The 25,179-nt window shown below is 52.5% G+C and overlaps 2 protein-coding genes across 15 annotated transcripts in view; one reads left to right on the top strand and one right to left on the bottom strand.

Moving 5' to 3' along the window:
- On the bottom strand, window positions 1-22,627 carry HPS4 (HPS4 biogenesis of lysosomal organelles complex 3 subunit 2). 14 transcript variants are annotated; one of them, XM_043529536.1, is made up of 15 exons: window positions 22,491-22,627; window positions 20,802-21,528; window positions 19,508-19,598; window positions 18,470-18,595; window positions 16,512-16,619; window positions 15,294-15,410; window positions 15,064-15,158; window positions 12,122-12,194; window positions 10,997-11,033; window positions 10,132-10,228; window positions 9,398-9,506; window positions 8,567-9,256; window positions 5,080-5,212; window positions 3,739-3,847; window positions 1-1,472 (listed from the first exon to the last, which is right to left on the bottom strand). In XM_043529536.1, the coding sequence occupies exons 2-15, from the start codon at window positions 20,840-20,842 to the stop codon at window positions 1,301-1,303; spliced, it is 1,998 nt and encodes a 665-aa protein (XP_043385471.1). In that variant the 5' UTR covers window positions 20,843-21,528; window positions 22,491-22,627; the 3' UTR covers window positions 1-1,300. The 14 variants fall into 14 exon arrangements, with proteins under 14 accessions (XP_043385471.1, XP_043385467.1, XP_043385472.1 ...); XM_043529532.1 differs by having other exon boundaries at window positions 18,470-18,613; XM_043529537.1 differs by lacking the exon at window positions 22,491-22,627 and adding an exon at window positions 22,365-22,480.
- SRRD (SRR1 domain containing) overlaps window positions 22,605-25,179 on the top strand; it is a 5,272-nt gene continuing 2,697 nt past the window's right edge. The window contains exons 1-4 of the mRNA XM_037878706.2: window positions 22,605-22,737; window positions 23,621-23,661; window positions 24,627-24,889; window positions 24,964-25,062. Of these exons, the coding sequence (XP_037734634.2) occupies window positions 22,610-22,737; window positions 23,621-23,661; window positions 24,627-24,889; window positions 24,964-25,062 (531 nt within the window). The 5' untranslated portion in view covers window positions 22,605-22,609. The remainder of the gene's footprint in view (window positions 22,738-23,620; window positions 23,662-24,626; window positions 24,890-24,963; window positions 25,063-25,179) is intronic.

A 25,179-nucleotide genomic window follows, 5' to 3' on the forward strand; every position in this document is an offset into this window, starting at 1 on the left:
TGACTAGTAGTGAATGGATGAGTCCTGTGGACTCCTCTTTATTTTACTTTATTTCAACTGCCACATAGATGGTCATGCACAGAGCAGCTGCAATCTGTGAAATACACAAAATGGTCTCAGAGAGATGACAGGTGTCAATCACCTGGCTCAGGTCTACGCTGCCTTAATTGCTAATCTGATGCAATCCATAAAGTTGCCAAAAATGAAATTCAGTTTGTTTCAGCAAAGATGGCAGCTGTGGCGGAGTTGTAAAGCTTATTTGTGTGATCAGCTAATGGGCTCTGCGAATACAATAGAGCTGAATTCAGGGAGGTAGCAAGAAAGCAAGGAGGTAAGGTCAGCTTTGGCAGTAGAAGTGTCTCCATAGGAGGAGTGGCAGACAGACCGAAGTCCTGGGTGCAGGTACAGCACAGGCCCGGGCCCTGCACCACAGGCTGTGAGCACAGTGTGTTCAGGCCTGTACATGGATATCGTAATGGCACTCATGAAAGGCAGGGATGCTGCGGGGAGACAACAGGTTACAGTGGTTTTCTGCTCTTGGTGGGCAGTTTGGAAGGCCAGTGTTAAGCAGCTCACCAAAGTAAGGAATGCTGAAGACAGATGGAGGGACTAGACGACCTCCCAGACATTGCTGTGATAAAAACCTAAGTGCTTCGTATTACTGCAAGACAATTGTTAGTTCTCCTTCTATTCCTGTTAGTCTGACAATATGCAGAGCACTGTTAATTCAAGGTGAGGCACTACCTGGTGATGGGATCATTTCTGTAGCTCCAGAGGTGTAAATAATTCGAAGTCTGACTGACTAGGAGCGTAGGCACAGGAATTTCACAGCGAGAATCAGCGACAGACCGCTCACAAAGCAGGTTTTGCACAGCAACCCATCACCCTGTGCAACTGAGAGCAAGCAAATTGTTCGCTTTCAGTCCAGGCACGCCAGGTGCATCAGCAGTGAGTCCTGAGCAGCACTGTGCCACTGAAATCTGCCTCCTTGATTCTTTGGTAACAGTCAACATTTCCTACCATACTAGACCTCGACAATGCAAAGTGGCCCCATAGCAAGCACACAGCATGCTGGTTACCTGGCAATACAGAACACCATCCCAAGGGCAAAGCACTCAGCGGCTCCAGGTTACTCACTGTTTAACCAACCAAGGATACGACACGCAAATAAAGCTTTGTGCCCCCAGGTTCTTTAAAGAGCAGCTGGCATGGAATAAAAGTCCTGGCATTTTAGCTTATTAGAGACAGAGCTTCTTCTGCCTTGGATTTGGACAGGCCATTCCAGGTGGTCAAACCATGCTCAGAGTAGATTCACCCCATGCTTCAGCAGCTTTTGTTTGGCCTTGCCTGGTAAGCTGAATGCACTGTCATGAGGGTTGGGAACCCCTGAGTTGCGCAGTGGAGCGGCCAGCTGCTGGAAGTACGTTTCCTGGACCAGGTTCTGGCAGGCATAGACGGCAGTGGAGGCGTTCCTGTTGGGGCAGGAAGAAAAGCAAAGGTCAAGGCTCTGGGAGACAGAAGTAAGCACCCTGATGGTCTTCGCAAGTTCCATTAGAACACATGGGAGCGTGACACTAAACTGCCAGCTCCAAGGACTAGAATAAAGGGTGCTCTCAGAGGCATGGGCACCCCAACTGGCTCTCCTCCTGCTGGACCACTTCATAAGAGCAGGGTGCACCTATGTCTGACAGCGTGAGCAACAAATGTCATGTACTAAACCCTGGGAAAACAAAAGGCTGACAAGGTGCCCCACCATCAGACAGGTCTTGATCTCCTCCCAGAAAAGACCCACCTCCCCTCCCCTCCCCAACCCACCCAGTCAGCTGGGATTAACCCTTCCACTGCCACAGCTACACCAGATATTCACCCTCCTAAGCATTCACTTGGCTAGCTGGCAGGCAAACCCAGCACACCAAGGGCTGATGGATAAACACTGTTCACATGTATCAGCCTCCTACTTTGGAGGAGGCAGAGTCTCTGTTGCTGGCTGGAAGCGGCTCCCCCCACAGTACCCGTGAAGCAGCGAGCTGCCAGCATGAAGATGTCGACCAGCTGTTCCAGGGGACACTGTGCCCCAAGGCTGGTCTGACTCACACCTGCACGTCAAACTCTAGCAGGACAGCTCAGCCAGCCAGTTCTAGGTGGCAGCCCCTCTCTCCATGGGGTCTGTAGCCAGCTAATGATGTCTCTCTCTATGCATGCTGTCCCCACAGTAATAGAGTCCTGGATTCCAAGGCCAGAAGGGAGCATTGGACCATCTAGTCTGACCTCCTGTACAGCACAGGCCAGAGACCTGCCCCCAAATCATTCCTAGAGCAGAGCGTTTAGAATGACATCCAATCTTGATTTAAGCATAGTCAGTGATGGAGATTCTGCTCTCACTTGGTGAATTGTTCAGTGGGGAATTACTCTCACTGCTAAACATTTACACCCTAGTCCCAGTCTGATTTTGTCTCGCTTCAACTTCCAGCCACTGGATTGTTACCTTTCGCTGGTAGACTGGGGAGTCTTATTGTTGTACCCCCAGAGGTACTTACAGACTGAGCAAGTCACCCCTTCACCTTCTCTTTGTTAAGATAAGCAGAGTAAGCTCCTTGAGTCCATCACTAGAAGGCAGGTTTTCTAACCCTTTCATCATTCTCATGGCTCTTCTCTGACCCCTCGCCAGTGTATCAACTTAACGCACTGACCACACTGGTAGCAGCCATGGCAGCTCTCAGCAGGTCCCCCGTCAGAGGCCTAGCTCACAGATTGCTGCCTAAAACCATCTAATACACAGGGGTTGGTTTGTTGCAGTGTGGACCCAGGCCTGTGTAAACAGATAGCCTGGATTCTCCTCCTTCCTGCCACGTGTGCTCCTGCTGTCACTGGGCGCATCCCCTCTGGGCACGGGCAGCAAGGGAGAGCTGCTCAGAGTTTCCCAGGACGCCTGAACACTAACACGATAAGGCAGCAGAGTAGCCATGGAAGTGCAGGCATGGCTGTGAAGGCCAAGCAGCTGGTGTGGATGCAAACGGAACCAGTTCCTTGGGATCAGTTAAAGGAACAGGGTGGAGGCAGTGACCGTGACACTAGGAAAGGCTCTGACTGCGATAAGACCATCTTGTTTGCAGCATCAGAATTTAGTTTGTCACACACATTACAGCTTGTTTCCAACCCAACAAGCCATGCAAGAAAACAAAACTAGACTGCCAATTTCAGGCGCCTTTGGCTCTAAGCCAAGACACAAGTTTACTAGGAAGAGCTATATTTAAAGCGGTAGCTTAGAACCTCATGGTGCCAGGAATTGGCAACATTCTAGCACTACGTCTTCATCCAAACCTTTGGCACTACTCACTCTGCTAGGAAGATCAGGCCTAGATACACAGCACCCAGCCCTACTTGTGGGCAGCAAATCAAACGGCCTGTGTTTAATTACTGAACATCAGGAAATGAGTTGAGCTGACTGGCCTTTGGTGAGAGGCAGCTCTAGGATTATGGAGTGTGCAGAACACAATGAGCCTTAGAAGAGAGTTTGTAAGGTTCCCTTGCCTGGCTCTCCTGGGTCCTACACAGAGCTCGTGGGCCGGGATTTCCAACCAGCACGACTGTACCTCTTGCAGACAAGTAGCTTCAAGCTCCTCATCTAAAATGCAAGCGTGTTCTGAAGTGCTCCCCACTCTCCTCCTCACCCTATCACCTCTGGAAGTGAGCGGCTCCCATGGCTGAAGAGAGGAGGGGGCGCCAGGCAGCCCTTACCTGATTGTCATTTCAGAAGCAGTTGGGAGCTGGTTGAAGTCAGAGTGGATGAGACTAGCAGCTCTCAGGAAGTGCTGATCCTGAGCGCCCAGTACCTGGGGCAGGTTTGCTGCAGAGGAGGAGGGATAGGTTAGGAAGCTGCCCGTGCAGGGTAGTTTGCCCCAGCTGGGTCAGCAGGAGAGGATGCTGGACTTCTGCACCCTGCTGGGGCGGTCGGAGAATAGAGCCAAAGGAACACCCCATGTGACTCAAAGCTGGCATGATGGGGATGAAGGTATGTTATTGGCTCACAGAGTCCTCAAGCACTGCACAAATATAAAGCCAAAGTAATTTCCCGAAGAGACTACGATCCAAGAGGCTGGACAGGGTGGAGCGGTGATTAGGAAATCCTGAGGCAGAGATTGCACAGAATCATTTGGTCTCTCTCTCTTTTCTAGTCCCTCTCTTCTGGGCTGGAGAAGGTGTGTGGCTAGCGTCTGTGGGGCTGGCAGGAGAAGGGAGGCATAAGGATGGACTGGAATGAGGAGAGGTGGTCTGGGATCTACCCAGCCCAGGGCTAGAGTCTCCGAGCCTGGCTTGATAACTAAAGATAGCTGGGTAGACAGTGCAGCTCGGGCTCTGAAGCCTAGAGAGTGGGGTGGGCTTGGCTTCAGAGCTGTAACATCTACACAGCTATTTATAGCACGGTAGCCCAAGCCCTGCGAGCCAGAGTCTGTGAATCCGGGCCCTAAGCCTTGCTGCCATGGGCTGCTGCTCGCTGTGTCAGAGGTCAGTCCCATATCACTGTTCCATCACCTGCTTCCTACGTCCAGCATCGTCCCTTCTCACAGCCAGAGACTTGCTGACAAGTGCCCTGTGCTGCTATACTCAGGAGCGGGGAGGGAAGTTACACCACGGGGGGAAAGAGATGTTTTCAAGACATATTGGTGATCTAGCCGTCAGGAGACGGTCAGGCAGAATCATTACTGCCCTGGAAAGGAGACTGCCCAAAAGCAGATTCCTGCCCACTCTCGCATTGGCACTTGGCTCGAGCCCGGTGCAGGCTGATCACAGACTATCAGAACCGCTATGATCATTGTGTACAAGCACAGGAAGAACACACCCCACACAAGCGGGCAGAGCCCTTTGCCAGCGGGATCTTAAACCCAGCAGGAGCCCAGGCCGTTTCTGAAGGAAGGATGAGCCAGGGCTGTGCTAACTGCAAACAGTGTTTCAGGCAAATGTCTGGAGCATGAGATGTTAACGCATGAAAGTTAAAGCAAAGCTCGTTCTCCTGTCTAACTCCTCTTCTGGGTGTACTGCAAAACAGCAAGCCCTAGAACCACGAAGACAAGCCCTCACCTGTGAGTACGTTCTGAATGCAGTCATAGTGAGTAAAGCTGTAGGTGGCTTTGGCTGCAGAGGAATGGTCTTTCGGCAAAGTCTCCTTCAGGTGAACCTCCAGGCCATTGAGAGAAGCCAGACTGCTGTGATACTGCAAACAGTGCAACACAAACGTGCATCAGAGCAGATTTCCCTGTTTAACAAGGGCTGTAACCCGCCCGGACAACAAACATGGATGACATGCAAACGACCCCAGGGACGGCGAGAAGGACCGAAATGCTGGGTCTAATCCAGCCCAGGTTGCCAATCCCTGGAAGCGTTATCACCTCAAGGCTGTTTGGTATTAACTGGTGGATCTCCGTCCATTCATTGGCCCACAAGTCAGTGACACAAGGGGTTTGGCAGAGGACACCACTGTGGGAAAAGGGCCTTTCAAGCACCAATTGCAGTTCACCAATGGGAGGATGCAAGACTCAGTGACTTTACTACCTTCCAGTGCTTCTCTATGGGGCTCCCATTTTCAGAAGGCACTGTCTGCTACTTTTTGTAGCAGTAACCGAATAGCCTGTTGATTACTGGGATGGCAGAAGCCACTTGCTACTGTAACTGAAAATTAGTGTTAGGTGGGTTACAGTGTAATACAGTTGAATTGTGTTTAATTGCAGAAGCCAGGTGGTAGATGCACCCTGCCCCTGGGTGTCCCACTGCCCCCACTCTCCCTCCAGACAACGGAGCTTTTCACAGCTTCAAAGGGGGTTTTAACCCTCCTCCCACTGAGCTGGATGGGCTTGTGGAAACAGTCCTTCTGCCCCCGACTCCATTCAAACCACAGCACCCCCGACTAAGATCCTCTACAAATAACTCATGGGCTACCATTGATCCCAAGAACACACTGCCTCAGACTGGGCATTAGCCGATGGGACTGCTGCCCAACAAGACACAGGAGGACCTCTTTGTCTCTTACTACTGTGGGGTGCACAGACAGGCTGAACTGCCTGGATGAGGCCGGGTGGACAAGATCTCCCACTGCAGTCTGCTGCCTGTCAAATGCTAGGAAGGTCAGTTTTCTAATCCCCAAGGCTATCCCTGTTCTTTCCTCAGCTGCAGGGAGGATTAAGCCTCCATTCACCATGCTGGTGATACCAACTCTACTCATGACCCTGCTGGTCTCAGAACAGGTTCTCTTTTCTGTACAACAAAATGAAGGGATAAATCCAAAGATGCTTCCAATTGTCTGCACAGAGACAGACCTTGCATGACAATTTCTGCTCTGCCCTGAGGGTCTGTGTCACAGAAACACCCTCCCACTGAAATGGGATGGTCCGCACTTCCTGTGCCTATTCAAGCTACGTGATTAGAATGCTCTGGCCTTCTCTGGTGTCTGCATTCAAAGGCCTCACAGAGCTATACACGCATTCATTCATTCAGCCTTCCTGCCCCTGGGAGCTGGCGGTTAGTCTATTCTACAGATGTATAAACAGTACAGAGAGGCTGAGTGGTTTGCCAAAAGTCAGAGAGGGTGATGGAGCCAACACTAGGACCCAGGAGTGCTGACTGACAGTCCCCTGCTGTAATTGCTAGACCACAATCCCACCTAAAACAACAGCAGGGAGGGTGTGTTTCTGCCATCGAGGACCAACAAGTATCCTGCACCTAGAGCAAGTGTCCAGCCAAAGGGACCCCGTCACGTCAGGTCTGGCCCAAAATTTAGGCAGTGTAAAAACAAGCTCTTGCAACTGCAAAGCCTAAGATCAGACCCAGTGTTTAAAAGATTCAACTCCAACAGGAAGAGCTTTGGTGAACAGCTCTCTACAACATCCACCACCCAACCATAATAGCAGTGCGGTACTGCAGGAGAGCCAGAAAGGGAAAGGGACTCGTCCGTATTCACTGCCCAACAGAAATGCAACATACCCAGCTTAAACAGTGCATATGGGGATACTGATTATTCGATGCTTCCCACTCAATCACAGGCTCTAATGCTGTGGGTAAGGCACTTTGGACCCCACATGGGCCCCATCTCTTGCTTTAGGAATTTCTGCATGGACTCCAAGGGGAGAAGTGGGCCAGGTGTCTCTTCAGCTAGCAAGTGGCAATTTAAAAACAAGGCACAAACTGGAAGGGTTAGCTGGGCCAGATTTCCCTTTCAGCTGTTCTCTCACTGAAGAGCGAGACAAACAGACCAGGAGGCAGGGTGGAGCAGACAGAGGTCTCCAGCCAGCCGGGTTGTGGCCAAGCAGGAGATGATCAGGCATTGCAGAGCTGGTGAGCACACACTCCCTCAGAGCCATCTGCAGAGCCACAGCACCCCCGGCAAATGGGAATCAGAAGCGGGGCCCAGGTGCCATGGGTGGGGTGGAATCGGCCTGAGACAGAGAAAGCTAGCACTGCACTTGCCAACCACTTGGCTGGTTTTCCAGCATGTCCCTTTCTTGGTGAGTCACTCCTCATTTACTGCACTGAGGGGGCATCCCTGTTTACAAGGTGACAGCCAGAAGGTCACAAGTCCTGCATCTTACTGAGCACAGCTCAGAGTCCTGCCCAATTCAGAATGAAAACAGCAGTGGACACTGGGAGCTGGCTTAACAGTCTGGGCTTGAGTCTGACAGCTAAAGAAATGAGGGTGTTACTCATGGGCAAGGTCCCTGGAGAAGGGAGTGGCCCAGCCTGGATGTTAGCTCTGCAAACTCTAATGCCTTAGGGAAGTGGCATCAGCTGGTGTGTCCTTCCCCAGCAGCCCAGAGCATTTCACTGCATAGCACCACTGGACGGTAAAGCCTGCACACTAACCAAAGCCAGCAGAGGGAGCAAGAGAGGCATTGGCACTGGGTTCTGGTACCCCACCTTGTGACGCCGAGTGCCCTCATGATGCCCTCTGATCACGTGCCACAGCTCCCCTGTAGAATGACACCAACCTGCCAGGCCCCATGGGTAAGGAAGCCAGCTGCATGGGGCTGTGAGCAGCCACGCATTCAAACACTGTTTCTTTTTCGATGAACTTGCCGCCAGACACACAACTCACTGGTATCTCTGGAGTCACAAGCGGTAACGCGGAAGGTTGGAATTAAACTTCAGAAGCAGGGCTAGCTCTCTGCTGCTGCTCTGCCTGCGTGAGCACCTGGCATGTGGTTAAACCCTCCAGTGGAGCACAGACCAAGAATCCTGCACGAGCCACCCTGTGAGCTCTGCTTGGGACACTGGAGTAGGGCTGGCTATTTAGTCAGAGGTTACAACTACTCAGTCACAGCAACATTCATACTTTGCTCATCTATAAACACTAATTAACGAAGGTCTAGACCCTTGTGAGGTAGGCTGGAGGAAGCTGAAGCACATGGAGGTAAAGGGACTTGTCTCCAAGGTCACAGAGCAACCGATGGGAGAGCTGGGAACAGGATTCAGGAGTCCAACTCCCATTCTTCAGCTCTGGCCACCATCCACACTACCACAAGACAGGAAGTATAGGAAACATTTGCTAATTTAAAAAGGCGACCTTTTTCTTACTTACCACATCTTCAATGGACCCCTGGTCATCCTTAAACTGCTCCTCCGCCAGCAGCAAGAGCACTAACCCTTTAATTCTGTGAATATACAAGATCATCTTAACCAGCTTGGCCTGATTGCCCGACACTGTGCAATCTACTGCTGCTAGACAGTCCACCCCAGTAGTTACTTGTGAAGGCAAACCGTTCTCTCTGCTCTTGGGAGAGCCTGGGCCTTCTGCAATGCCACTGCATAGGCTCTCCCGGACTTCAGCAACAGGAAACTGGTTCCTACCACAATCTTCGGCAGGGAACTTCTGCCCCAACTGTACAGCACTGGGCAGAGGCTCCTGCCCGGAAGCGTCATCCCTGGTTGCTCCATCTCCTCTTTTGAAGGTTCTGTTTTGGCTGCTGGTGTCTTGACTGTCTACACTCGACAGATTGTCACGTTCGCTTGAGCGGCTTCTCCTCATCTCTTTGGAAGGATAGCAGGTGGAGTGGCTGCCACTGGCTGAGTGACGCCTCTGGAGGCTGCAGCATTCAGACTTCATCCGCTCCCTAGTGTTAGAGCTGGTTACAGGTTCCGTAGTGCTTCGACCTTCCTGCCCCAGGGCACAAGGCTTTGGAAAGTCAGAGGACCCCAGGGCCGCACTTGTGTCTTGAGTGCTCTCTGCAGCAGGCAGTTTGGAACTGCTGGGCAGGGCTCCCAGCTCTCTCTGCAACAGAGGGGATGGTTTCAGTGGGGCAGAACTCAACACTGGGCTTTTGCTGCCTGGGCTGCTCAGTGCTCCATCTGGGGGATTCAGAGCATCTTTTGCTTTGGCAGCGCCCCAGGCCTGTGGGGGGGGCTCTCTCACCACAAGGCCATGCTGGCCTCGGACTTCATCAACCCGGGCCGAATCCAAGAATGCCCGTGAGTGGAGGGTGATCTTAGATCCTTTAGGGTTTGCTGGAGATGTGGGCAACCTAACAGGAGACAAGATTAGATATTCGGTTAACCAGTAAGTAGCAGTCACTTGGGGAATCGGGCCAGGAACGATCAGAAAAACAAACCACCGTCTCCTGTTCAAAACCTGATCCACCCTCCGTCGGAGATTAAATCCTGCCCCAGCAACGGAGGGGCTGGCTGATCTCATAGGCTGTGCCCACGTCGAACCTCTAGGATCCTCACTATAAGGTTAGGTGGAGAGTGAGGGACTTGCAGAGCAGTACAGTCCCATCACCTGCCCTGGGAATGCGGCTGCCTTACACTCAAGCACAAAGGCTTTACTCAGAGCACAGTGGGCTGAGAGATGACAGCACAGCCAGTCAGTCAGTCTGAGGCGGGGAGGTGGTTTTGCTTTACGTAGAGTACAGCAGCAGAGAGCAGTTCAAGCCCTTTCCTCAGAGGGTGGAGTCCAGCCAGTTAGAGCTATCCAGCCCAACAAGCATCAGACGATGGTAGTTTTAACAACTCGACAGTACCCCCTTATTTGGGGCTCATGTTATTCTTAGGGAAGATGGCAGCAGAAGCTAGTGAGCCCTGGCTCTGCAGTGGGATGGTCTCAGCTGCTGAGAAGACCCTTTGCTGCATCACAGATTCACTTCCTACCTAGTCATCCACTCTACTGGAAAGTCCCGGAGTGCTGTGGCTTCATCGTCCGTTAGGGAAACTGGGAGGATGCAGACATCCTGAGGCAATGCGGGATCTGCGAGAGCAAAACCACACACAGACCCAGCGAGAATTAAAATGTTTGTACAGACACCAGACTCCATCAGTGCAAAGACCTCCTGGAGGAGGAGAGGAAGGCGGCCTCTGGCCAAGGCCTGCAGCCTGGTTGTGCAGGCTATGGCACAGGACTAACCAGGCAGCCTTTTCCTGATCACTTTAGCAAACAACGCCAGGCACAGTTAAATACCCTGTTACTTTTTCTGACTGTCCCAGAGACACAGCAGAGGATGCGAGGAGAGGGCAGAGGAAGAGCTGCCTGACACGAGCTGGACATTCTCAGGTCTAACTCAGCAAAGGGACTAAGGACAGAGTCAAGAAGTTACTAGTCGCTGTTCAGAACCTGAACTCCTGCCTTATGCCCCAACCTTTACACACCCTCTGCTTTCATGGTTTCATCACTGACCAAGTCGACACACACCACCGTGTGGGACTGAAGTTACACACATCTGCTGTTAAGGAGTCCACAAAATTTGTGGGAGAACCTGCCCCTAGATGAGGAAATAGTGCCTAGATCCACCTCATGATACCCACTTAACACACTCCGGGGGGCAACTGTCCTACCCAAATGGATGCACCTGGCACTTTAGCTATGGCTTCAATGGAAGCAGCATGAAGATCTGCCCTGTGATGTTTTAATGGCAGTAGAGGGTAAAATCGGGCTCGCTGAGGGAAACCAGGCCCAGAAAGGGCCGTATTCTCCTGCGATGCAGTTCCCCATTTACACTGTGCGACTAGTGTGGCTTACCATGTTCCTGCAGCACCTCCCCACCTCCAGGTACGCTCTGAAAGTAAAACACACAGTTATCACTGGCCTACAGTAAGACTGTGTTCAATATTAGCCATCAGGCGCTCACACAGGCCCAATCCCAGGGGGATCTTCCCACTGACTGCAGTGAACTCTGGATCAGGCCTTGATACTGTGCTAAGGCTACTCATGTTCTACAGTGACTTACTCCTCAGGGAGCCATGTTGAGCTCAGTGGAGCTACCCAGGAAGCAAAATATGACACAAGATGCGGAAAAGTATCACAACCTAGCCCTGACTGTCTCTGCATAAATATGGCAGGGCTCAGTCCTTGTTCATTCCCGGAACCAATGTCAAAGCAGATGCAACAGATGCTTTCCCAATCCAGTGGCGTAATGCAACTGCACACAGACCTGCAAGCATAACGCCTCCTGAACGAAGTATGAAGTTAGTAACAAACAGAACAAGTAAACAAAGGGATCACACATGAATAGCAAACACTAAAGACAACGAAACAGTCCCTGTAACAGATCAATAAGATGCAGGGTAAGGTTCAGAGTTATTTTGATGCAAGAGCTGGGATACTCACCTAAGAAGTTACTATACAGAACAAGTAATAGATCTATTTATTGAATATATTTTTATAGATCAAATTGTGTTAGGCCACACGTTTACAATTCAGCAAAGGACATTTTCCAGGCTCCCATTATTATTTTAAGAACAATAAGTACGGAATTAGCAATGAGCATTTCCCCCTTGTTTCTTGGGAAGAAGAACTGAAATCACATAATAAGCATTTAATTTTTCAGCAAATGTAAGTGGTGGTGAAAGGTGATCTTTATGTTCATTCATTCTGCATGCTGCTAACCAGCAATCTTTGGCCAGATTAATCCCAGGGTGATTGATATTTTTGGCATCTTGAAGAGAATTCAATAGCCAAAATATTGACAGGAAAAAAGCTCCCAAGAACAGCAGCACTGACTTGACTCCTGAGCGTGAACAGGAATTTTGAATTTCATTACACAGTAGAACCATTTAACATCGCATGAAGTGTTGGCTGGATCTATGGTGCAAGTAACTCGCAGACTGGGTACTGATGCCGCTGGGCTTGCGTTTAACAACATACCTTTTCTGCAGCTTCTGTTCCTTGAAGGAGAACCTTGGCAGTGAGAGGAGGTGGAAGTTGCGTGCTCACAATCCTAGCAGGGTGGAACACAAACACAACCAGCCATGAGCAGAGTCACTTGCTGAAGTTCAGGACCCCCTCCCCGTTAGTTCAGTGGAGCAGGCAGATGCAGGGTATCACTCAAACTGGGCAGCCACAGATGTTCAGAGCAGGGTTTCATGCCCATGCAGTCCCAGTAGGATCCAAAGCCTACACTGTATCAACTCTCCAGGGCTGTGGTTCTCACTCTCACAGCCCCAGTACACTCACTGGGGGGAGCTATGCTCTGCTCCTGCCCCACCCTGACAGAAGGTTCCGAACACAGACACCCCAGCTGAACCCAAGGGGTTTCACGGAACTGAAAAGAGGAGGTGCATCACACACTGACAAGTATGTTCTGAGGTCAGACTAGCACCTCCAGGCAGCAGTAATGGCCCATGGATCTGTGAGGCCCTGAGACACTCCTGCCAGTCCCAGGGCACCTGCTGGAGACGAGTAAGGGGAAACCACGCTCCCCTGGCAAAGCACACAGGAACTCATTGCATTCCCACAAACACCTATACCTTACAATCTGCAAGCAGGGCCCAGATCCCAGTGCTGCTAGGATGGGCCTGTGAGCAGAGAGAGCACTCTAGGTAATAACATACACAGTCCTACCCAGCACCCCCTGTGCTTCAAACCCATGTCTGTCTGTCCCTTGCACTGGGGGCCTCCTCACATCGCATGACACACAGATGTTCCAGACAACTCCCTGTGGATTGGCAGGCCATGGCAGAGGTTCCAGGACAAATCCAGACAAGACAATAGAGCAGGGGCTGCCTGCTCTTGGGGAACATTTTGTCTGGTGGGCGGCTGCGGGGATGGAGTATTTAATGTCAAGTACTATGGACAGATGGGCAGGACAGCCCTTTAGGGATAGTCTGCTGTTACTGAACTCTGGGTCAGTTCCACTCCAGATCAGCAAAAGCAAACTTGCCTGCTGGGTATTTACCATTCATTGGGGGCCTGGTTTTGGTGAGTGAAGAGTAACAGTGATCCAAGGCAAATAAAACCCAGTGCAGGCAAAGCCCTCGCCACTCCCACCGCAGAGCTGGGTATTGGTAGAGGAAAGGAGCATGAAAACCAACCCTACTGCAGTCGTGACACTGGCCTTTCCTGCAGGCACACAAGCAAGTCCAGAGAAAGGATCAGTCTGGTCCCTTCACTTATCCCCAGCAGAGATGCAGGTTCTGCAAGAGACTCTGCAGAGGGAACAGTTTGACTCAAACACAAGGCTGTCTCTCTGTGGCACTGGGGTGAGGCTTACGAGTTCCCAGGGGTCTCTTTGGGGATTCCTAGAAGATGTTGCGAGGAACTTGGTGGCCAAGTGGCCTAGAGTCTTTCTGGTTAGAGGAGTTTTGCACAAGAAAAGAGTTTCTGCCCATGAGAAAAATCAATATGCTGGAGAAGACGGAGGCACATGTCAGTGATGGGACCACCATGGGGAGTTCAAGGGCACCCAGGCTCTGCGCAACTCACACATGCCTGCAGGTCACATCACATGAACATAAGACCGTTTCAAGCCAGACCTCCACTCCCATTCGGGTTTTGCACTTGCAACAAGTTGCCTGGATGCTACTAACTACAGACAAAACATCACCCCGTGTGATTTGCTGTGTGCGTGAAACCACTCCTATAAAAAGGATGACCTGGCTCCGAGATCACTCACTCGGACTTGGTCAGAGGCACTCACGGCAAAGCAAGTCTCCACTTCTTGCCAGATGTGTCACTGACACATACAACACCGAGTGCTTCTGGCGAAGGACCTACTGACTTCTGTCACAAGGAAATGCCTGAACTCCCTAATCCCCTGGCTCTGCAGGATGTCCTCTGTCCCCAGAGGCTCTCTTTGCTCTGGCACAATGCCACAGGTGTAGAGTCTTCAACTGTCTACAGATAATCTTTGGCTGAATAAAGCCAGCATTTCTCCTGGAGGATGCAGGCTCCCTTTTCCTGCATCCATTTCAGTCGGTGTGGATAGTGTCACCTGGCCAGCAAGCCAGTCATTTTAAGCAAACTCACTCATTATTGGCAAGGCAGGGGATGAGCAGGCTAAGAAAGGGGAAAGGATAATGCTGGTACATTTAATCAGGTGTAAGAGGCTTTTAAATGAGCATCTTGCAGACTGTGGCATTTGGAAAGCATTGCCTCTCAGGGACATGTCACCTACTGAGCAGGGAAACAGCAGCAATAGTTCACCCCAAAGGCTTTTAGTTGGGCCTGTCCCCCAGCCACCGAGTGGCACGTGAAAGGTATTTCTGTCACGTGATGTTTGTAATAAAACAGGCACCTAGATCAAGTGGACAGAGCATGCCAGGGAGTCAGGACACCTGGATTCTTTTCCCAGCTATGCCACTGTTGGCTTATTATTTAAAATGTACATTGTGGTAACACCTAAACATTAACTGGGTTAGAACTTTATTGTGCGAGATGCTGTCCAAACATATAGGGAAAGTCCCTGCCTCAAAGAGCTCACTTGCTCTGAAACACTGAATATCTGTCCAAATGAGCCTAAGGGAGTTGGGCACTCAGATCTCATTGAAATTCACTAGGAGCTAGGTGCCTATTGAAACCCCAGCCTTAACCCCTCAGGGCCTCTGCTTCCCCAAGTACATTTGGGGATAACAATCTACCCAGTTAGAAAAATACCTGAAGATGGAGAGTGTATATAGTAAGTAATGTCCCCGTTAGTAACTGGAGGACAGATCTGGAGGTACAGCCACTACCCTTCTCTGCTTCCTCTCCCCGAGGGAGCTTGGGAAAGCAGCACTGGACTGTACAGCCCAAGGAGGGGATTGCCTGCAGTCGACTCTGTCTGAGAGCTGACAATCACAGTGACTGCTTGGAAGTCCTTGGCTACTCACTGGCCTTTGTAGAGGATGCAGCCTGCCAACACTTGAGGTGAACGCTGGCAGGTCTGCAAGATGAGAGCTGCTTTCAGTAACAGCAGGGGGTCCACCTGTGCAGGGAGAGGAACACAATCAAACCATCAAACTCCAGGGAATAATCCAAGGAGCAAACAGAACTATCTAGGGCACGTCTTAGTATAACAAGCTAACTGAGCGCTGAAGCCTGCAGAGATCAGGAGAGTTACCTTGGTTTTGTCCAAGTTCCAAAGGGAATTGAAGATCTTGTGCAGGTCACTGGTGTTTTTCTGAATATGTTCAATGTACCTGTCCCACTGTGTGCTCAGCTCCTCCCGAGAAAACACCTGAAGTAGAAAGAATCCCCATGGTTAGACAACGCATGGCTGGAGTGGACACAGGATCCAGAGTCACCAAGCTGGTTAGGTGTGACTAGTTCAGGGAAGCGTGTCTCTAAGCAGCAACTCTTCAATGAAGCTTCAGCCAAAACACTAAACCAAGATCAGGAACAGAATCCAGTCCGCCCAACAGCAAAAGCCCAGCCTGCAGAGGGTTTAATGTTGCTGGACGAGAGAGGGCAGACAGCACAGGCCAGATTCCATAGAAACCCTGCAGCTTAGCCCTCAATCTCAGTTGTCTGCACTGTGCTCTACATTACTGAAAACAGAGACCAGGTGGAGAAAGACCCCTCCAACCTGGGATGGGATGCTGAGAGCCTCACTAGACAGACAGACAGAGGGAAGAGAGAGCTCGGACATCATCCAGCTCACCCTCGCAGTCCAGCGTGCAACATGGATGGCAGGAAGAGGAGCGCACGTGACTTTCGGTTGCACCTTGGCATGCAGCAGCAGTTTGTCCTGGAGCAGGAAGTTGCCAGACTCTCTCTACATGCCTCTGGAATACTGCACTCAGGTCTGGGAACACCATTCCCAAATCTGAAGGCATCTAAGAGCCAGAAAGATATGCAGAAGCGAAGCGAGACCAGAGGAACAAAGAGTTAGATTTGCGTAGCTAGGCTAAGGGGAATGGAAACCACCTACCTGTTATTTGAGAGGCCTAAGTTCTAAGGAGCAATAGGAATGATGTACACTGGGGTGGAGACAGAATGGGGGAACAAGAGAAGGAGACTTCAGGCTGAACACGAGGAATCTTCCCATGAGGTCATATGTAGGGTCGTCCCCCAAGGGAAGCGGGAGGAGCCTCATCACTTGGGACGCTGATGACAACATAGGAAAGAGATTCTAGGCACTGGTCTTGCCTTGTGGGGATGGGACCTAAGGACTTTCCCAGCTCGTGTTCCTGTGATCTCAGAGCTGCACTGGTGGCAGGAGGGCCAGAGGGAATATGCCAGCCTCCACATAACTGGGCAGGCCTCAGCCATTCCCAGAGAGGTCCATGCCCTCGTCCTGATCAGGGAGAGACACCCAACACTGTTAATCAGCAATTACCATGTAAGCGTGACACACTGGTCCATTGTAAAATCTGAAGAGTCCGATCAATAGATCCAGAAATTGTCCACAGCTGACATCAGGGAGTTCAATGGTACAGCCCAGCACCTTCAACACACAAGGTTACAGAAAAAAAGGTTCCTGAAGCAGCCAGGTGATGGGAGACGCGAACAGCAGCTGCACTCCCCAAAACTCAGTTTGGGAAGCCCCATACGTAGCCATATGTCTGGGGAAAGCAAGGGGGGTCCCTGGCAGCAGAGGTAGAAAGCCAGAGCTGAAGACACATACTACCCATTGCCTCACAATCTCAGGGGTCTGACCTCTAGTTTAATGTTTAAAATGGCCGAGACCATCTTCCCCAAACGGAATACTTCAAGGCTCAGTTCACTAGTTAATGAACTCGAGAAGAAGGTTTCCACTTCCTCCACCAGGGAACAAGGCAGTGCACCAAACTTCTGAGAATCCATGAAAGTAACTAGACTGTTGGGGGGGGGCTTGGGGGGTGGGTTCTGCCTGTTCGGGAGAGCTTCCTGCAGCGGGGCTTTACCCCACCTGAGTGGGACTGCCCACTGAACGAGCTGAGAACAAGGCAGTTCTCAGAGCATGTGAACACATCACATCAGAGAAACCAGATATGCCCCTAAAACGAGAAGTCCACCATCACTGCCAATGAGCTTTGCAGCGGGGAACGAGCATCCCAGCGCTTTGTTATAAGCTACATTCCACAGAGCTCTGTTTTCAGCTAGTTCACACCTTTTCCACTGGCCCACAAATCCTCTCTAGCTGTTGAATCCTACAGTTGCAGGTCTCAGCTGAATGCTGCCAGGTCATTGCCACTAGCACCCTAAGATAGGGGTGGGGAACTACGGCCCATGGCCGGATCTGGCCCGTCAGGGCTTTGGATCCGGCCCACGGGATTGCCCCCCATGGTGCTGCAGGCCCCGCACCGCTCTCAGAAGCCAACACCACGTCCCTGGAGGCCGGGGTGGGGGGGTGGGAAGGGGTGCACGACGGCGGGGGGGAGAAGAAGAGGGCTCTGTGCATTGCCCTTGCCTCAAGGCACCGCCCCCCTCAGCTCCCACTGGCTGGGAATGGGGAACTGTGGCCAATGGGAACTTCGGGGGAGGTACCTGGAGGTGTGGCAAGGGCAGTGCGCGGAGCCCTGTGCCTGCCCCTGCCCCCACGCCCCCCCCAGGGACCGTGCAGAGACATGGTGCTGGCCACTTCCCAGAGTGGCGCCATGTGGGGCCAGGGAAGGCATGCAGGGAGCCTGCCCTGGCCCCGGTGCGCACCGCTGCCACCCCGGAGCCCCTTTAGGTAAGCGGCGCCGGGCCGGAACCTGAACCCCTCCTGCACCCCACCTCCCAACTCCCTGCCTTAAGCCCCCTGTCTGCACCTCACACCCCTCCTGCACCCAACTCCCTGCCCTGAGCTCCCTCCCGCAGTCTGCACCCCTCCTGCACCCCAACCCCCTTCCCTGAGCCCCCTCATACACCCCACACCCCTCCTCTGCCCCAATCCCTTGCCCCAAGCCCGTTCTTGCACACCACACCCACTCCCTCCCGCAACCCAACCCCCTGCCCTGGCCCTGCGTACAATTTCCCCACCCAGATGTGGCCCTCGACCCAAGAAGTTTGCCCACCCCTGCCCTAAGAACATAAGAGTGGCCATACTGGGCCAGACCAAAGGTCCATCTAGCCCAATATCCTGTCTTCCGACAGTGGCCAGTGCTAGGTGCCCCAGAGGGAATGAACAGAACAGGTTATCATCAAGTGATCCTTTCCCTGTTGTCCATTCCCAGCTTCTGGCAAAGAGGCTAGAGACACCATCCCTGCCCATCCTGGCCAATAGCCATTGCTGGATCTATCAAACAATACAAGTACTTAGTTTGATACAATAGTAGATACTTTCTCTTACTATTCGAGCTCCTCATGAGCCTCCTGTTTGTTGTAACTCACCCAGAGATACTCGCCATCCACCCTTACTGCAAACTTGAGCTTTCTCAGCCGAATGAGACTTGGGGGAGCACTGGAGATCTCCGTTATGCAACGCACCACTCCAGCAATCTGTCCACAGAGCAGTTCCTGCTGGTCAAGGAGAGTCTGTGAGAGGAGGAGGAGGAGGAGGGAAGAGTGAATTTTGCAGCATTCCTGGCAAGCTGGAAAGGCACCACATTTACATGGCAGCAGGATGGAACTGGTGATGATAAAGTAACCGACAGCGTTTACTACACTATATGGAACAAAGGCTTGATAATGCCACGCACAGTGCGCTGACTTTTCATCCCAGTCACTGAGACTGAAGTCTTATTTAAGCACAATTAACCCTACCAAGAGAACAAGAAGAATTAGCCAGTCTTATCCCTAGGGGATATTTGTCCATATCACCACCACAGAATGTGGCATTATGGAGAGGCCCAAAACCGAAATAGCAGAGTGCTAAAGAACAGCATAAGGTGGGCTGCACAGAGCCATATAGGGTACATCTATACTGCGATAAAATCCAGTGGCTCCGAGTCTTAGATCCTGAGTGAGCTGGCTCGGACTGCGGGGCTAAAAACAGCCATGTAGACACTCGGGCTGAAGCCTGGGCTCGGAGACCCACCCCCCCGTCCCTGGGTTTCGGAACCCAGGCTCCCACCTCAGCCCCATGAGCCCGAGTCAGCTGACCGAGGCCAGCTGCAGCCATGCCCTGGTCTGTTACTGCACTGAAGGTGCACCCATGGGGGCCTAAGGCTGGAAAACAAGGAGTGCTGTGGATCAAGACTGAGATATGTTGGCAGAGCTGAACCATACATGGCTCTAATTAGGTGCCTTAAAAATACCAATAAAAATAAAGACACTTTTATAAACATCAAAGTAACAAATTTAACCAAATCCTGCTATTTGCAAGCCCCACCATTCCAAGAACAGAAGGTTGGTTTTGCATGTACTTTATATATAAAATTGTGTGCAGCTCTACACAGACAGACAATTGAGGGGGAAAGCAGGCATTACCTGAGAGGGATAAAAGTAGCAAATGCCAGCTCTTGTGGGATCCCCTTCTTCCTTTACCTTTGAACCATCATAAAGGAAAAAGTAGTTCCACCTGCAAAACCAAAGTATTGACTCAATGGAAGATGTTTGCTGTTCCCAGCCACGTCAAAATGATATTTCTTCCCACCCCCCAATTCTCTCAAGCAGAACTCTGTTATTTATGGTGCAATACACAAGTGTTTAAAGAACCAGGAATGGCAGACGTGCATCATTCCTGCATGCAGCCTTACCCACTGATTTTGGAGATGGATCAGGGTGGAGAAGGAAGACTCCAAGAATCTGGGCTATTAAACTCTCCCAACTTTCTGGGTTTAAAATAGATGAAAGTAAACCCGTGGCTAAGCCTAGAGGAGAAGGATCACAAATCCATGCCTATTTTCAAAGTCTGATAGCACAGAGCATTTATCACTATGTATTTGGGAAAAATTCTCAACTACACGCAGCTTGGACTGGTTTCCAATAGCTTCATGGGCTCTTGGTTCATGTGGAGTCGGTTCAACATGTGCAAAAAAGCATGTAAAATGGGAGGTTCCTCCTGATCGGTGATGGTCTTAACAGTTTTGGGTCCTTACTAATTTACTAGACATCTTTTAGGTACTGTTTTCATTGTAGGCTGCATGTTCCAGTCATAAACTTTGTTCATAATAGACCGCAAGCAGGAGTGCTACAAAGAGTGCTAATTAAACCACATGAAGTCTGGAACAAGAGGACTGCGCAATTCAAAAGGTGAAGCTAAAGGACACAAGTTATTCTCCACCAAACTTGGGCTCTCAGAGCATTCCTGGAATGCCCCACCAGTAAGATAGCAAAGTTGGTAGGGCATTGCCTTAGGAATCAAATCTCAGTTCTATCCTTGCCTCTATCACAGATGCCCTATGACGCCTGAGGCCAGTCATTTAATCTCTCTGCCTCAGTTTCCCACCTGTACAATGGGGACAATTATGTCCCTGTGAGGATAAAATTAATCGTGTTTATGTGGCATTCACATATTACTGGGACAAGCACCTTAGAGCCCACAATTCATAGCTTGCAACCCTGCAGCAACTCGCCAGAGACTGGGGGATTCTTGTACCAACACCTTAGGGAGTCTCTCTCCAGTTCCGATGCCAGGGGGGCACTATACAGGGCTCAAACGTGCTAAGATGATGTGTATGCAAATCTGTTGGCATGTTGTTGAGAGGCCCATTCTGTCCTCCGTGTCAGTCATGCAACATTCCCTTGCAGCTCTAGAACCTGCACAATGAGTGCTACTCACCAAGAAGCTGAGTTAGGTTCTGATAAAATGGGGCTGGCCATTTACATCAGATTATCTTAATCATGTCTTCTCGTCCTCAGGAGCGGTTTCTCCTCCAAAGCAAGTGATGCAAACAGCTCATTTTTTTCAGCAGTAAATGTATTGTTCCACAAACGCAGACTGTGGAGACTTCAGTGGGTTTTGGCTTTAGGTGATGAATATACTGGAGATTTTGTTCAACTACTGATGTCAATAGTGATCCTCGTGGCTTATTTTCATGAAGAGTAAATCCACCAAAGTGCCTTCATTTTGGAGGTTTATCCCACAACAGCTACATGGAAACTTTGCAGAGCCTAGGCAATATTAAAGTCTCTGCAAAACTTGTGTTAATCAATTCTGAGACTGAACCAACAAAGCTACTTTATGAAAATTTTCCAAACAGGAGGAAAACCATCTTAGTGCCTGCAATGAATCAGAAAGCTACAGAAAGCATGAATATGGTCATCAGAAACAAAGAGCTACAGTAAGCAGATCTCAAGACTCTACACTGGTTCTTTCAAGTTTATTATTTAGTATTTAAGTGGCTATCTGTTCAAAAAGTCATCACTACACAGAAATTACTCTCACAGGAGCTCCCATTTAGGGACCTTCTGCTGAACATACAGTTCCTTGAATGAGTCCTTGCTTTTGTGATACAAAGCTGAATGGTTTTCTGTGGTCTCCAGTGTTGATTGTTGCTCTTCTAATCCTAGAGTAAAGAATGAATGTATTAATGCTTGGATGGCTTTGCTCGACTGACCCGTGATCCTACAGAGAGCAGCTGACAAGCATTCAACAACAGAACTAACTTGTGCATGAGTGAGACATGGGACAGAAACAAGCCTTCCATTTAAACAGCAAAGTTACATTTAATATGCTTGGAATATCATCTGGTTATTTCCAGGCTTAATCATGCATGTAGCTGACAATCAGATAGAAGAGCTCCTCAGAGAAATGCAAAGAGCTAGGAAAACGATGGTTCAGCTAATCTAAGGGCTGCACTGGTCACTCAATTGAACGAAATTTGATTTTCCATCTTAACAACAGGAACACAGGGACTGATCTGACAGAGCAGAGCAGATCAGTCGTGACCCATCTAGCTGGCTACCTTGTGTACAACAGTAGCCAGGATCCGATTCCTCAGGACAGGCACAACCCCCCGGAGCAGCAAAGCCTGCTCACAGAGACGGTTCGTCCTAACTCCCGCTAGTGAGCGGCCGCCCTTCATTACGGCCTCTCAGCCTCGGGCCTCGCCTGGTGCCTGGGGCGCGCGAGAGAAGCGCGTAGACCAACCCCGGCCCCGCGGGCGCCCCGGCGACCAGCCACCCGCCCCGCAAGCCGCAGAGGGCGCTCCGGGAGCGGAACGGCGTTCACCAGCCGCGACTCGGTCGGGACAGGGCTAACGCCCCGAGCGCTGCCCGCGGCCGAGCGCGGCGCGGGCCCGGGCCCAGGCCCAGCCCCCGGCCGCCGCAGAGCCGGGCCGCGCGGTCAAAGCGAGTCTCGAGGCCGCCTGGTTCCCAAGGGAACGGGGGGGGGGGGGCTGACCCCGAGCCGCATTAGCCCCGCCGCTGCTCCAGTCTCCGGGGCTCGGCCCGCAGGGGTCGCGGCCGGGCCAGGCCCAGGCCCCGCCCCCCGGACCCGCCCGCGAGCCCCGCAGCGCCCAGCACCTACCTGAGCGAAGCCACTTCCGGGGCTGGGCCCGCCGATCACATGATGCCGGCACGTGACCGCCCCGTCCCTACGGGTCGCGGGCAGGGACAGCTCTGCCCCGCCCCCTCGGGCCGGCAGGGATGGAGCAGGCCGGGCCCTGGCGCTGCGCGGGCCGCTCAAGGCGAGGCCGGGCCCGCGGGCAGCGGGCGAGGCCGGGGGGCGAGGCCGGGCACAGCGGGGCGGTGCAGCGCCGGCTCCGGGAGGCCCGGTGAGTGCGGGGCCGAACCCGAACCCGGGTCATCAGCGGCCCCGGAGCCCTTCCCCCGCCGTGGCGTGGCGTGTCCTGCCCCCCCCCCGGGCTCCTGCCCCGCCCCAATCCCCCCCCATCCCGGGCTCCTGCCCCGCCCCCGGGCCAATCCCCCCCGCCCCCTCCCGATCCCGGGCTCCTGCCCCGCCCCCGGGCCAATCCCCCCCCCCCATCCCGGGCCAACCCCCCCCCATCCCGGGCTCCTGCCCCCCCCCACATCCCGGGCCAACCCCCCCCCCCCAATCCCGGGCTCCTGCCCCGCCCCCGGGCCAACCCCCCCCCACATCCCGGGCTCCTGCCCCGCCCCCGGGCCAATCCCCCCCGCACCCCCCATCCCAAGCTCCTGCCCCCCCCCCCCCGGGCTCCTGCCCCGCCCCAATCCCCCCCCGATCCCGGGCTCCTGCCCCGCCCCCGGGCCAATCCCCCCCGCCCCCTCCCGATCCCGGGCTCCTGCCCCGCCCCCGGGCCAATCCCCCCCGCCCCCTCCCGATCCCGGGCTCCTGCCCCGCCCCCGGGCCAATCCCCCCCGCCCCCATCCCGGGCTCCTGCCCCCCATCCCGGGCCAATCCCCCCCCCCCCCCATCCCGGGCTCCTGTCCCAGGCCATGCAGCCCTTCCTCTGCCCCGGGACAGACCCCGCCCCAGACTCCCCTGGGCCGGGCTCCCCCGGGCCCCCCCTCCTCCGCACACTCCCCGCACAGCGCCCCCCCAGGCACACAGGGGGGTCCCCGCCAGCTCAGCCTGACTCTCCCTTCACCCCGCCGGCCCAGGCCTGGCCCCCCTGCCCTGCATGGCCACCCCCTGCCCCCCGCCGCGAGGTGACCGCTGCGTTTCCCGTCCCCCAGCGAAGAGCTGCTGAGCTCCCCGTTCTGGGCCCGCAGTCAGAGTAAGTAGAAGCCGCTGGGGCTCGGGTCGCCGCTGGCTGGTGCGGGGTTCGCTGGCTGGGGAGAACACGCTGCCACGGGAAGTGCTGGCTGAACGGGGAAACCAGGCCAGGGCTCCCTCCGGCCCCAAGCCCGCCGCTGGCTGCTCTGGTGGGGTGGCCCCCGCAGCATGGGAGATGGCTCGGGTGCGATTGGCCTGGTGGTGCCACGGGGCGGAAGCAGGACCAGTTGGAATGACTGAGCCCGGGCCTACTTACTGCTGCTTTGCCTTGCCCCTGCACTTCCTGTCTGACTCTGTCACCTGTGGGGTCACTTCTGAATTTAGCCCACAAGCTCTGCGGGTCAGGGTCTGTAACTTGCCTCATTGGCGCGACGTGCCTACCGTGCTTTTGGCTGCGCCGTAATAATAAAACATGGACACAACTGAGAAGCCAAAGAGAGATCGCCTTTATCCCAAGCATAAGGTTCACCATAGACATGATTGTAAAGAGCTGGAGATGAGCAAAGGGACTAAAGGCATGATAAATGCCCCCCCAATAGGATTAAACACCATTTGCAAAATATTCTGTTCTAAAGTTATTGCTTGTGGCTCTATTCTGCATCTGCTCTTACCAGGGTGTTCAGAGCTGTGCTAACATACCCACTGCTTCAAACTGTTTTGGGTTGGGAAATTATAGAGGTTTTCCCCACTTGCTGCCCATCCGTCTACTTTGTGCCCTACTCCCCGAGACAGCGAATCACATGAGTATCCTTTCTGCCAGGGCGAACTGGGCTGGTCCCAGCAGTGCAGCGAGTGGGGCTTCCTTCAGGAACAGTGTATGCTGCCTCTGCGGCAAATGTGAGATTGAAAGATGTACACTAGAACAGGAAAGATGCACAGAAAGATGTACAGTAGAACAGGAAGACCATATAAGCACATCTCCGACGTCTGCATTTCTGATGCCTGCCTGACCTTCACTTTCTCTAGGAGCCATCCAAGAATCCCTCAGCAAATGCGTAGAGCAAGGGGAAAAAACACCAGGCTGTATGTCAGAAGTCCTGTGTTCATTTGAAAACCTGCAACTTGAACCATCCCATCAGTCAGTTATGGAAGCCAGTTCGCATTCAGGAGAGCCAGCTTGCAAAAGGGGCCACTTGCGGTGTGTATGTTATGGCATTGGAAACTTTTCCTCTTGTGTCATTTCTCGATACCAGCTAGCATTCTTGCTTCTGTTACTGGAGAAGTTACAGGTAAGAACTATACCGTATGTTTAAATAGCTGGGTACATGTCTCTGTAACTTCTAACACTTTTTCTTCCTTGCAGGTTCCCCAAAGTCAGTGCTACATTTTTGATCCTTTATTTTCCGAATTGGAAATTGAAGTTCTCAATGAGCTTGGTGTAACAGTGGTCCTGGAGAATGAGGTAAGGTGGATTAAGGCTGGGATCTTTAAAATGTAAGTAACATGTTTACCCCATGAACAGAAAAAGGAGCACTCCAGAGAAATCAAAACAGTCGAACCTACATGTGCCTTTGATGTG

The sequence above is a fragment of the Chelonia mydas genome, chromosome 15 (assembly GCF_015237465.2).
Source record: "Chelonia mydas isolate rCheMyd1 chromosome 15, rCheMyd1.pri.v2, whole genome shotgun sequence".
Lineage (NCBI taxonomy): Eukaryota > Metazoa > Chordata > Testudines > Cheloniidae > Chelonia > Chelonia mydas.